A 12,697-nucleotide genomic window follows, 5' to 3' on the forward strand; every position below is an offset into this window, starting at 1 on the left:
TAGGAAGGCAGGTTGGGAATTGTGTGTATAGAATGAGCATATTCCACTAATTAAAACTTTGATTTCTGCCTGAATATGATCACCTCGATATATGAGTACGGTACTAGAAGCAAGCTGTCCATGGTAAAGGGAGTAAATTTAAATCTATAAAGTGAAATCCCTTCATGACAAAGATACTAATCCTGTACCCTTATTACCAATCTCATTAACTATATTAGGAATTTTGGGTTATTTTCAAAATCACCTTTTAACTAAGTTGTAGAAGGTGTGATTTAGGCCATAGGTTCTAGTATCTGAATCATCCTATCTAATAAAAGACAAAAAGGGTAATTGACCGTACCTTCGCTATACTTCCCATTGGCTAATCAGGGCGATATGCAAATTAACCGCCAGTAAAGATGGCGGTTAATTTGCATACGTAGGCTCCAAGCGGTGGAGCGAAGCCAAATGTACCCGAAGCCTCAGCGGAGCCGAGGCCTCACGGCCCCGGGATCAGCGGAGCCAATCTCTTCGTGCAACAGGCCTCTAGTATAATAATAAGAGAACTAAGATGTAATGCAGTTCTATTGTATTTGAAAGATTGCTGTCTCTCCATGATAAAACCTTTTATGTTGTGAAACTTTGAACTAAACTCAAATTCAATAAAGCAAGACTAAAAGGAACACAATACTATTGCTGTTACAAATAAGCTTCATTATACCCTTTCACAAAAAAGACATACATACGAACATGAAAGTCATAACTCATTTATTGAATGAATAGTATATGCAATACCAATAAAAGGAAGCTAGTACTACAAACTACAATTTTGAAAATAAAGCCAATATAACAGGAACAAAATATACATAACAAGAGAGGAATGTTTGATTTTGACCCCTAATGCATTCCTTATCTTTACAATTAACCTAAATGTCTGTTAGAACAAAACTGTATGCCTTGGTCTAACTTGAGCGCTTTTAAAAAAAAGCAACATTCTGGAAGAACACTTTTCTTTTGCTTTGAGATATTTAAGATTCATACATTTGTTCAAGTACATAGATTCTGATTCAACAGTAGATCTATATAGCTTGTTATTCTCTTAACATCTTGAGTAGCATGTACTCCTGAGCAAGTACTATCTGAAATTCTAAAATTGCTGACTTTCGAAATAAAATGTATCAGTTGTGGGTTTTTAATAAATTGAGATGAAAGTAAAATTCACTTCCCCCCCTCACCCCAGGAACAAAGAGTTCTTATTAAAGTATAGAAACTCAAGTCTATCTTTCTACTCTAAAGAACATTTCTTACTAACATTTCTGGTAAGGCAATAAATGCCCCAGAATAATCTTCAATATACGCTTGCAAAGATTACACTGTTTAATATCAATAACAAAAACAAAACAAAAATAGGAAAAAAAGAAAAAAGGAAAAAAGAAAAGTTGCTTTAAAATTTCAAGCTAAAATATGCGTAAAACACAGTCATGGCAGTATTTTTTGAAATGATGTAAATGTCATATACTTATCAAATAATGTCATGCTTATTAAAACTACAGTTAAGGACTTAAGAGATGAACAGTAAATACACTGCTGAGGTCCATTTTTCTAAATATTCATACCACAATGTACTACCCAGAAGATGATGATGCTACTTGGGAACATAAGTACTGTACAATTTTTACATTGTAAGGCACTTTTACTCAGCATGTGACAAATATGGATAGAAAATAAAAATATCGGAGGTTTACAATCAAAGTTGATTTTTTCATGTGACTTCAATTTACATTTCAACTTTTAATGAAAGACTATTTAGCCAATCACACCACAGTGAGAAAAATAGGTAGCCAGCCACTTACCTAGCCAACCAAAAGGTAAAGTGCTATTCTGGTTGCTAGTGGCAGAGAAAGGGTTGAACAAACTCATACAAAATCATACACTGGATTACATAACAAATCCATCAACTAACAGCTATAGTATTTGAAGTTCATTACATGATTATTGACTGGCCATTATTACCCCTGGCACCTTCCATTTTTCCTAAAAACATCATTACAGTAGTTGTCCAAAAATGAAGGTGCTCTATTGTTTCATGGGTAAATCGATGGCATACAATGTAAAAAGGATCTAGACACAGTGATTCAAAGATTTAAAATAATGAGTTTCAAGCTGCTGTAAGGAAATAAAGTACAGATCCTTTGGGAAAAGTCACATAGCTTGGTAAACAAACATCTTGATCTGTCGTTGCACTTCAAGTCATGGTGAATTTTGTAAATTCATCACATACACATAAAAAAATCCAATGGCATATTTAGAGCAAGAAGAGCAAAACATATAGGGAGAGCAACCCACTACTAAAGCTAATTTCTTTCTAAAAATAATAAAAAATGGTTAAAATAAAGCAATCATTGAGTCCCTTGATTTAAGTAAATGTGTGAATACACACCTGACAAATGTGTCTTTAAGGGACTAGCAGTTAAAAAAAAATCAGTCATTAAGCACAGTGTAATTTTCCACCTGTTATATCTTAAAAATGGTTTCCCATAAGATACAAAATATCTTGATGCACAGTCATGTTAACATGATTTTTTTGTTTGCTAATTTGCTTTAATGTGGTAGGTTAACTAACCATTCAGAAATCCCTACCCTTGATAATGAGGTGTTATGGTAATATTAGGCAGATCACAACTAAAGTTTTTGGTTTTGCCATAAAGAAATATATAAATGTGCTTCAGAAGATAAATGGAAGAAAGTATCACTAGCTAGAAATGCCAGTGTGAAAATCCTTTCTAAAAGGCTGGATTCTTAGGCTTTGAGAAACAATCCTGATGATCCATAAAACAACGCCGAGCCCTACTAGAGGAAAAGTAGGGCACAAAAGCCAATTTAATAGATAAGCAAAGCACTGAATGAAAACATTAAAAAAATATTAAATAAAGTTTCTAACATAGTGGTCACAAAATTAAAAAATAAATACTGTTTTATGCAAAGACTGTTTTTTACTCTTAGAGCACATGAGACCTCCTTACATACTTTGGGCCAATATATGAAGTGTTCCACACAACACGGCACTTGAAAGGAACGGGTTTCAGACATGGTGGCTAAAGTCCTTAGTGAGTGGTAACCCTTTAAATCTTAAAGAGGTTTAATTTGCTGTTGCCAAATGTTAGTTTAAACTTGAAAGGATCCAATAATTTTGCTAGAAGCTCTTTGTATAACATGAAAAAAGAAGAGGTTTACTGTGAAGAGGATTTTGGCATAAGCACTGGAGCTCATAGCTTATAATCACCAGTTGCTTGAGTCCATGCTGGTCAGTGAGAACAACTTTACAGGAACCAAATGAAATGCTTTAGCACACTTCTTGGAAGAAATATTTAGCAGTTGCTGTCAAAGCCAAGAGAAAAAGAAAGTTCTCTTCATTTCTAGCCTTCATTACTTGAGTGTGAAAAAAAATTCACAAATTCCCATGTGTTGCGACCAGAGGTGTGTTTGCACTGTAAAGTGAAATTTGCTTATGCTTTCCCTTGAGTATGAATCCACTAAACAAACTCAGACACTCTAAACAGAACTTTGTTCAGTACAGAAATATAGCTTACTTCATTGCAATATCTGCTTTAACTGTTGACACTATACACAGGGTTAATAGTGTTTCAATTGCTTCCCAGAAACTGCAAACTACAGCTATGTAATATCAACATGTCAAACTCTGCCATCTAGTGAGGAAGGCTCATAAAACAAACAAGACGTTTTTAGGCAGTTCAATGAAGGATCTAAGAGTTGGGCAGTAAAAAGTTACAAACCCTTTTTGATTTTAGAAAACAGTGAAAAGAGAATAGTAGTTATGGATGTCTTATTCATTCCCAGTTTTCTAACTCTGTCCCATGAACCTGTTTAAAAGATGATAAAAAAATGTAAAATATGATGCTTGAGGGGAACACAATAAATATAATGTTATTGAGGAGGGAGGATATTTTACTGACTTGACATTACAATTACATTTATTGATAAAGTAGATAGCTTGTTTTTACTGTTACAAAATCTGCTAGTTTAAAAAACTATGCAAGCTCACACAATCCTCAGCATTCTAGTGACATGCTCAACTAAACATAATAGCATTAAAAAAATCATACCGCACACCATTACTTCAACATGTTTTTATCAATGTGTATTGTATTCTGACAACAGATCCGATATAATTAACTTTCATACCTAGTTTCCATTAAGTTGCTGCTGAGTTAGTCGTTGCTGATCAATTTCTAATCTTCCCCGGCTTTTACTCTCTCGTTCCTCATCTTCTTCATCTCTTTCATCATTTCCACTATGATTTTTACAATATAGTCTACAATGATGAAGGATAAAAAATCTCAAATTGTTTTTCTTCTGTTCATGATAATATATTTATGTCATTAGTGGATTAGGTTGGTACCCATTTAAAATATAAGTTTCCTCATTCACCCTTAAAAACACTTCACAATTAGTTACATACAGGTCCATTTCTATCTAAAAGATAGGAAAGTACTCTATTAATGAGATATTAAAAGTTCCTCTGAAATAAAACCTTTGGTTTAGGATAAAAGCTATCAAATAAACCCAAATATAAAGCAATTTATCATTTTCCCCAATGAAATTAAAACCAAAGTTTTTGATATAAAATAATATTGCATGCCAACTGTAATTAAAAATAAAATTTTAAAAGAGTTTTAAGGCTAAAGAAATAAAAACAAAGTTTTGGCCAACTTGAAAATATCAATTTTAAGGTATAGAGATGAACACTCAAATTCTGTAATGTTTCATATTCATTATTTAAAAGCACATTCCAGGAAATTATATATAACTAGAATCCTGGAGCATGAATTCATGCATGGGTGGGGTCTGGCTGGCCCGCCTTGATGGAGGCTGATTGGGGCCAGCCAGAGAGAGGGGCTGCGGGCAGTTGGCCGGCCAACACATCCCTGATAGGGGTAGGGGGCCCGCCAGAGGGGAGGGGCTGTGGGCGGTTGGCCAGCCGGGATGAGGGGCTGTGGGAGGTTGTTGGGGGGGGGGGCAATTGGGGCCCCCATCGGGCTGGTTGGCCGCCGCAGTGCACATCATAGCGATTGGTCATTTGGTCGCTTGGCTTTTATATATATAGATTACTTTCTGTTCAAGATCTCATGTGACAATTTTATTCAAACTCTTCAAATGCCTTTTCATTATTAGTGTCCTGGTCTTCATTAGAATAACTTTATGGATCACCTGACAGTTTTCCAGGAACTGCATTTGGCTATGTCTCTTTTAATCTAGATTGGTTCCTCTAAAAAATTTCCCCCATGATACTCTTTTGAGAAGAGTTAGATTAGATACCTTGTCAGCTATACCACATTCTGGATTTGTCTAATCGTAGTACTGTTATTTGGTTCTCCCTCACACCATATTTCCTATAAACTGGAAATAAAGCCCAAGGGCTTGGTTAGCTTTAGATTCAACTTTTTGTATGCAATCCTGCTTACTTCAGGAGGCATGTAATTTCAGAATGTTCCATTTTAGTGATGCTGTTTGATCATTTGGTTAAGGTGGTGGTGACAGCCAGAGTGATCCATTGTAAAGATAGGTTTTCCCCTTTAAAATTAGTAAATAATCTCTGAAGTGATACTTTGACATCATGTAGTTCCAACAATCTTTTATTTGGACTCAGAAGACACAGTCTACCTGAAATTCTTTGTTTTTTTTTTTTATGAAAATAGCAATGCAGGCGATTTTGGACCAGGGTTTAGGCCACTTTAATGTATATGTACCAATATTTTTTTTTATAGCTAACCAACCCTACTATAATCAAAGAATGGGCTGATCTGAGCTCAGTTTTAGGTAAATTACAATTATGTGCTGCATAACAATGTTTAGGTCTATGACAGACCACATATAGGAAGGTGCTCCCATAAGATTATAATGTAGCTGAAAAATTCCTATCGCCTAGTGACATCATAGCCACCATAACATCATAATGCAACACATTCTTCACATTTGTGGTGATACTGGTGTAAATAAACTTACTGTGCCGCCAGCTGTATAAAAATATAGCACATAATTATGTACAGTACTTAACAATTGATAATAATAAAGGACTATTCTACTGGTTTTTGTATTTACTATACTATACTTTTTATTGTTAATTTAGACTATACTCTTTCCACTTATTAAAAGAATGTTTGCTGTAAAATAGTATGTTGTATTACGCAGGCAACTGCCTCATCATACATCTCATGTTTACAGTGTCTCCTGATTGCATCATTTTCTCTTGTATTGTTTTGTAGAGAAACATGCTGTACAGGCTTGTAGCCTAGGAGCAATAGGCCATATCATATAACCCAGGTGTGTAGTAGACTATACCATCTAGGTTTGTATAAGTGCAGTCTATGATTTTTGTACAATATGAAATTGCCTAGCCACCCGTTTCTCAGAACATATTCATGTCCTTAGTGGCGCATGACTGTACACAAGATGAGAAGACAGAATAATTCTTCAAAAATGTTCAGTGGATGCCCTCTTGTGGTCAGCAATGGATAAAAGATGATCATATAGGAATTCATCAGCCACAAATGATCTAGAACTGAGTTTAACATGAGAAGTTTCTAATATGTACATAGAATAAAAGATAGGCATGGGGTTGTGGGGGAACAACAATAACAACTGACTTCTGACCTAGTTTTGTTCATTACTCCTTTATTCTCAAAATTTTTCCAAAGAACTATGGAGAATTTGTACTCTTCAAACACTGCACATTGGGAATCATGAGTTCAAATATCAAGAGTGAGGTTCCTACACACTGCAGCTATGAAGTATCTTCCCCAAAGTATAACCTGAATATAATTAAACCTCTGAACCAACTTATAGTTTATCGGAAATATGGAGGGGTAGAGAAATGAGGTAATAGCCTCATTAAAAAAGCAAATAGAGCCCAATTGACCATGGCTCAATGGCTGAGTGTTGACCTATGAACTAGGAGGTCACAGGTTGATTCCCGGTCAGGGCACATGCCCGGGTTCGATCCCCAGTGTGGGGTGTGCAGGAGGCAGCCAATCAATGATATTCCCTCTTCACTGATGTTTCTCTCTCTCTCTCTCTCTCTCTCTCCTTCTCCCTTCCTCTCTGAAATCAATAAAAAAATATTTTTTTAAAAAGCAAATAGAAAAATCTAGAATGTAAGACTTTTAGAGGACAACTTATTGAGGTTCTTCAACAAGTAGGGGCAAAAGTTGACATGGAGCAGAGATTTCTCTAAATTAAGAGAGACTTAAGTGACACATCCATCAAATGCAATGTATGTATTGAGATTTGAGCAAAGCAAATCTAAAAAGATACTTTTAAGACAATTGGAGAAATGTGATCTGAATATGAGATGATGCGAAGAACTTATTTTAAAAAGTGTGACAATGGCATAGTGATTAAGTAAGGAACACCCATATTTTAAAGAGATGCATACTGAAGTATGTAGGGATAAAATGACGAAATCTGGGATTCTGCTTTAATATACCCCAGATCAGTGGTCGCTAACCTTTTGGACTTCACGGACCACCAGTGGTCCGCAGACCACTGGTTGGCGACTGCTGCCCCAGATAATATGCTTTAATCTGGGTATATTAAATCATAGATGAAACAACTATAACAATAACTTAGTACCCCTGAGATAGGGAGTTGATGTAGGATTCTATTTTTGTATCCTTTTGAAATTTTTATAATAGAGTTTTATCTAAAAGGATAAGTCCTTTGTTATTAGAACAAATTTTAATCTTTTTATGGGATTATTTTTCACTCAAGTACTATTTCCCATGGTCCCATTACACATCCTTCACCAATTTAGACATCAAGGCCACAGCTGTCGATTGGACAAACAAGATCAATGCTGTCACAGAACTTACTTTTTTACGGTGGGAGACTGACATTTAAAAAATACTTATTTAAATAGTTTAAAAATATAATAAAGATAATAAAATAGGATTAAAAACAATCATTATATATGAGGGGAAGCATGGGACTTGGTTGGAAGTCTGTAAGGAGGATTCTTCGAAAGGTTGGAGGCCTCTAGGGGAACCTTGCTGAAGGTGGCAGACCCTGCCTTGACTTTTCCAAACAAGTCTGAGCCCCTGGGTGCTTTACTGGAATCTTTATGTTTAGACTCCAGACATCCTTGCTTAAAGGACACTGCAGATGCATGTGTTTTCTCAACAATATTTACCCTGCTGATAGCATTTAGAAGTTAATTTTAGTTCAAGCTGTGCTACAGTAAAAGCCTACAGTAAAGGTGAACGTGGCTGTCTGGTTCCTTTAGTCAGGCAGTCTCTTAGCCCTCTCTTTCACAGAAACGTGTGTCAGAGTAATCATTCATCCAATCATTCATCCATTGCTCAGGGTCTGCTGGTCAGCCCTGGCAACTATATAATCTTCTCTTGCCCTTTAAATATAAATATATTCAGGATCCAGAAAAGGCTGGTAAAACAAGCCACATAGAATGAAGCCACTTCATTCAGAAATATTTCTCCTTGTATTTCCTATTTGTCTATGCTTCTTTCCCTAAAGTACTGTATACATATGGACTATCATTTGAACTCAATGGTCTCTATGATAAAATAATCTGCAATCCACATTATAAGTAGATTTTAGAAACAAATTTAAATGTAAAAAAAAAATAAAAAGAGCCATTCAAATCATCATGGATCCCAGTGCAAATATTTTTGTTTAGAGATGGTCACTGCAACATGGTTTTCTAATAGTTAAAAAGTAAAAACTATCTAAATGTCTAAGAAAGGAGTTGATTAAACAATCTGATATACCCATGCAATGGAATATCATGCAACCATTAAAATGGTGATGTCAAACTAATGTCACAGAAAAAATGTCTTGGGGATAGTAAGTGGAGAACAGATTATAAAACAGTATAATAAAATCTTGTTTTTATAAATATGCACACATTTATGATCACACAAATGTCTGAAGAAAGTATTCCAAGATTTAAAATTGTTATTTCTATTGACAGAATTAAAGTTGACATTAAGTGTTTTTCCTTATCTATTTTTTTCCAAAATAAAAACAGATAACTCTTATAATAAAAAATACCTAAATAAAATTAAAATATACAAATTCTCCATATATTGAATTTTAGATGTTTAAAATGGGTCTGTTATTTTAAAATATTAATGGCTACTTTAAATAATGATGTATTACTCATAAAACTATCCAAATACCACAGTATAAAAGAGACTATAAAATTGCCTCTTCACCTCCATCCCTCTGCAATGAATGAGAGGTAACAACTGTTTACTGAATAAACAGAAAATTTTTCTATGTATATGAAAATATACACATATATTGTACACATCTACAACTTATCCCCACCCCCTTACTCTATCACAGAAATACCTCTTCACAACTCTATACATGGAGCTACTTCATTCCTTAACTGCTGCATAGTATTCCACTAAATGCATGAACTAAAATTTATTAAGTCTCCTGATGAACATTCTGGTTTATTTTATTTTGCTATTGAGGGTAAAAGATTAACAAAAATCTTTTCCCTTTCTGCATGAGAATTTCACCTTTGGTTAACTCTCTGGCTCTGTTCCACTGGCAACTTTGAAAAATGGGTGTGTCAACTATTTCACTAAGCTATGTTACCCTCAAATTGGTAGACTCTATCTTCATTGGGAGAATTAAAAATATTCTGATAAGAAGCCATCTTTAGTCCTCTTTATAACCTGAAAACTACCTATCCCTACATAACTTATAAGAGGCACTGGCTATGATGGGGTATGAGGCTTTTAAGCCAAGGTGGTGGATTCCATGCCCACTCCATGTGGATCAGGTCTTATTAGTCCTGAGCTATACTGCTATTCTGACTACTGCAAGGACTCCCACGGAAGTGGAATATTTGATGTTACCCTGCTGGCATGCTACAGTTCCTGTCTTGAGTAGACTGATGCCACCTATGGTAACCTGGTCAGTCCTTAGTATAGTTGATTCTAAAATGCCCTAGTGCAGTGGTTGGCAAACTCTTTAGTCAACAAAGCCAAATATCAACAGTACAACAATTGAAATTTCTTTTGAGAGCCAAATTTTTTAAACTTAAACTATATAGGTAGGTACATTGTTATTAACTTAATTAGGGTACTCCTAAGGCTTAGGAAGAGCCACACTCAAGGGGCCAAAGAGCTGCATGTGGCTCTCGAGCCGCAGTTTGCCGACCACGGCCCTAGTGGATATGGCAGCAATCATTAACAATAATACAATGACACTCTTGCACATATATCTTTGTACTATATTATCTGCTCACTTCCCTGAGATAAATCCCTACAAATAGACTAGCAGCAAATGCATTATTTCAAGGTTTGGTCTTCAATGATAAACTGCTCTCCTAAAAAGTTGTACCAATTTACATTCTACCTGAACATCCCTTGAGAATGCCTGTGTCTCTAGAACCTAGCTAACAGTAGCTAATATGAATCCTACTAATCTTTGCTCATCTGATAGGCAAAAATTGCTAAGGTCTTGTCTTAATTTGCATTTCCTTAATTACTAATAAGGTTGAACAGTTTTTCACACGCTTATAACCAACCCATGGCTATTTCTTTTACATTTCTAACTAGTTTTTATTGCAATTGTTTTTAAAAATTCACCTCATATGCATTAACCTTACTGAGCAATTAAGTTTAATAAATTCAGAGTTGATTCCTTTGGATTTTCTTGGTAGACAATGGTATCAAAAACACCAACAGCTTTTTCCCTTCACAATATTTATTATACATTTTTCTTCCTATTCTTGTTACACTGGTTTAACACTCCAGAAGAACACTAAAAACAATGTTGGTAGTTGGCACCTTGTCTTGTTCCTGATTTGAATGTAAGTATGTTAGTATAGTGGTTTTCAATTAGAGATGAACATGAGAATCACCTGGGGAGTCACAAAAATACATAGTTTGGGTCTCTGCCTACTCAATTTAAATCTCTGAGGGTGGGGTTCAGGCAAAGAACATTTCTAAAAAGGGCCCTATCCACCCCCAGGTGATTCTGAGGCTCAGCCATGAATAAGGACCATTGTCCCTTTAACACTAAATAAGCTATTTGCTGTTCTTTTCTCATAAACATTCTATTAAGACTCCTAGCTTATCAAGAGCACTCTTGTTAAGTTTAAAATTCATGGATATTAAATGGTATCAGATGTTCTTTCACTATCCACCAGGAGGTGATAGGATTTTTCTTTATTAATTATAATGGACCACATTAATATACTGCCTAATTTTGAACAGTCTTTAAATTGTTAGAATACAGCACTTGATTTTATAATATTTTATTTAGGATTTTGGTATATAGATTTATAAAATGGTCTATTGTTTTTGTTTTGTTTTAAATGTTATTTTTTGTCAATTTTGGTGCCACACTTATTATGCAAGTTTCACAAAATGAACCAAGAGGTTTTCCATCTTTCGCTTTGTGCTCGGTGGACCTCTTTAAATAACACTGGAATTATTTGTTCCTTAAAGGCTTTATAAAACTCACTTGAAAATCATCTGTGCCTTTATTATTAAAGAAGGTTTTGCAAATTTTATAATACAGCATTAGCACCTCATGCAGAAACTCAAATGACACGGTGACTGTTTATGTAAACTGTTTTGTACACAAAAGAGTAAACCCTGAGTCACTGGTTCATTGCATACTGAGAATGTGAGAGTAAGGAAGTGCTTTATAATTTGCACAGGCAAATAAAAAATTCAGGGATCCCTACCAACTTATTCTCCATTCAATTAAATACATGGAACCATTATAGATGCACATTGATAACAATAGCCCAATGCAGCACATGGAAGACCCATAAAAAAGAGGGTAGCTTATAATCTCAAACCGTCAAAGTTTATTCTTTCATCATTCTTCTATGAGTATCTTTTGACTTGTATCTTCATAACCCTATCCTATTCTAAGCTCCCAACAATTGTCACCTGGACCCTCAGCAGTAGCCTCCTAACTCACTTCCCCATTTGTACTCTTGCTTCTGCCTACAACACTTTCCCAACACCCCCACATTCATTTTCACCCTTCATATCTCAGTTCAAGCACTATGTCCTTAAGGAAATTCCTAAACACTCTCCCACTATGGACTAGGTTAGGTCCTCCTTGTCATGTGTTCTCACAGGGCTTGGTAATGTATCCTTTATAGTACTTATGTAGTTTGTAATTGTGTACTCAGTTATGTGGCCAATGAATTAATATGTCTCTCACTAGACTGTAAGCTTCATGAAGGCACAATCCATGTCTGTTTTGATCATTATTGTATGCTCAAATCCTGGTACAATGCCTGGCACATACTAAGCATAATAAATACAAGTTGAATGAATACTAATTCAGGGATGTGTAGTTAGAGGAAAATGCTATTTGCAGTACTCATTTCTTATACAGAGTCCTCAGTATTCTATACTTTGCTAAATACCACCTAAAAATAGTGATTAAGTAAACTAATGCCATCTATTTAAGGGCAGTTACTTACTGACAATGGAAAATGGACAATTGTTCTCTTACTTGTAAATTCCTCGTGACATATTTTCAATGTATTTAGCTTTGTCTTGTACTCCACAGTGGTAATGGTAAGTCTTAACACAGGCTTTTATTTCACATCCAATAGTAGCACCGGGCTGACTGCAAAGTGTACATTTCTGTTTAAGGGAAGAGAAAGAATAATCATAAGCAGTATTTCAAAGTCTAT

At 35.1% G+C, this 12,697-nt stretch overlaps 1 protein-coding gene across 3 annotated transcripts in view; it reads right to left on the minus strand.

The window, feature by feature from the left end:
- Nucleotides 1-729: 729 nt before the first annotated feature.
- PHF6 (PHD finger protein 6) overlaps nt 730-12,697 on the minus strand; it is a 53,808-nt gene continuing 41,840 nt past the window's right edge. Inside the window, exons 9-11 of one of the 3 annotated variants that reach the window (XM_014458373.2) lie at nt 12,514-12,647; nt 4,183-4,312; nt 730-3,860 (exon numbers count right to left, since the gene is read on the minus strand). In XM_014458373.2, the coding sequence (XP_014313859.1) occupies nt 4,183-4,312; nt 12,514-12,647 (264 nt within the window). In that variant the 3' untranslated portion in view covers nt 730-3,860. The remainder of the gene's footprint in view (nt 3,861-4,182; nt 4,313-12,513; nt 12,648-12,697) is intronic. The other 2 variants (XM_023757862.1, XM_014458383.2) reach the window with 2 other exon arrangements.

This window comes from Myotis lucifugus, unplaced genomic scaffold, assembly GCF_000147115.1.
Source record: "Myotis lucifugus unplaced genomic scaffold, Myoluc2.0 scaffold_2, whole genome shotgun sequence".
Classification (NCBI taxonomy): Eukaryota; Metazoa; Chordata; class Mammalia; order Chiroptera; family Vespertilionidae; genus Myotis; species Myotis lucifugus.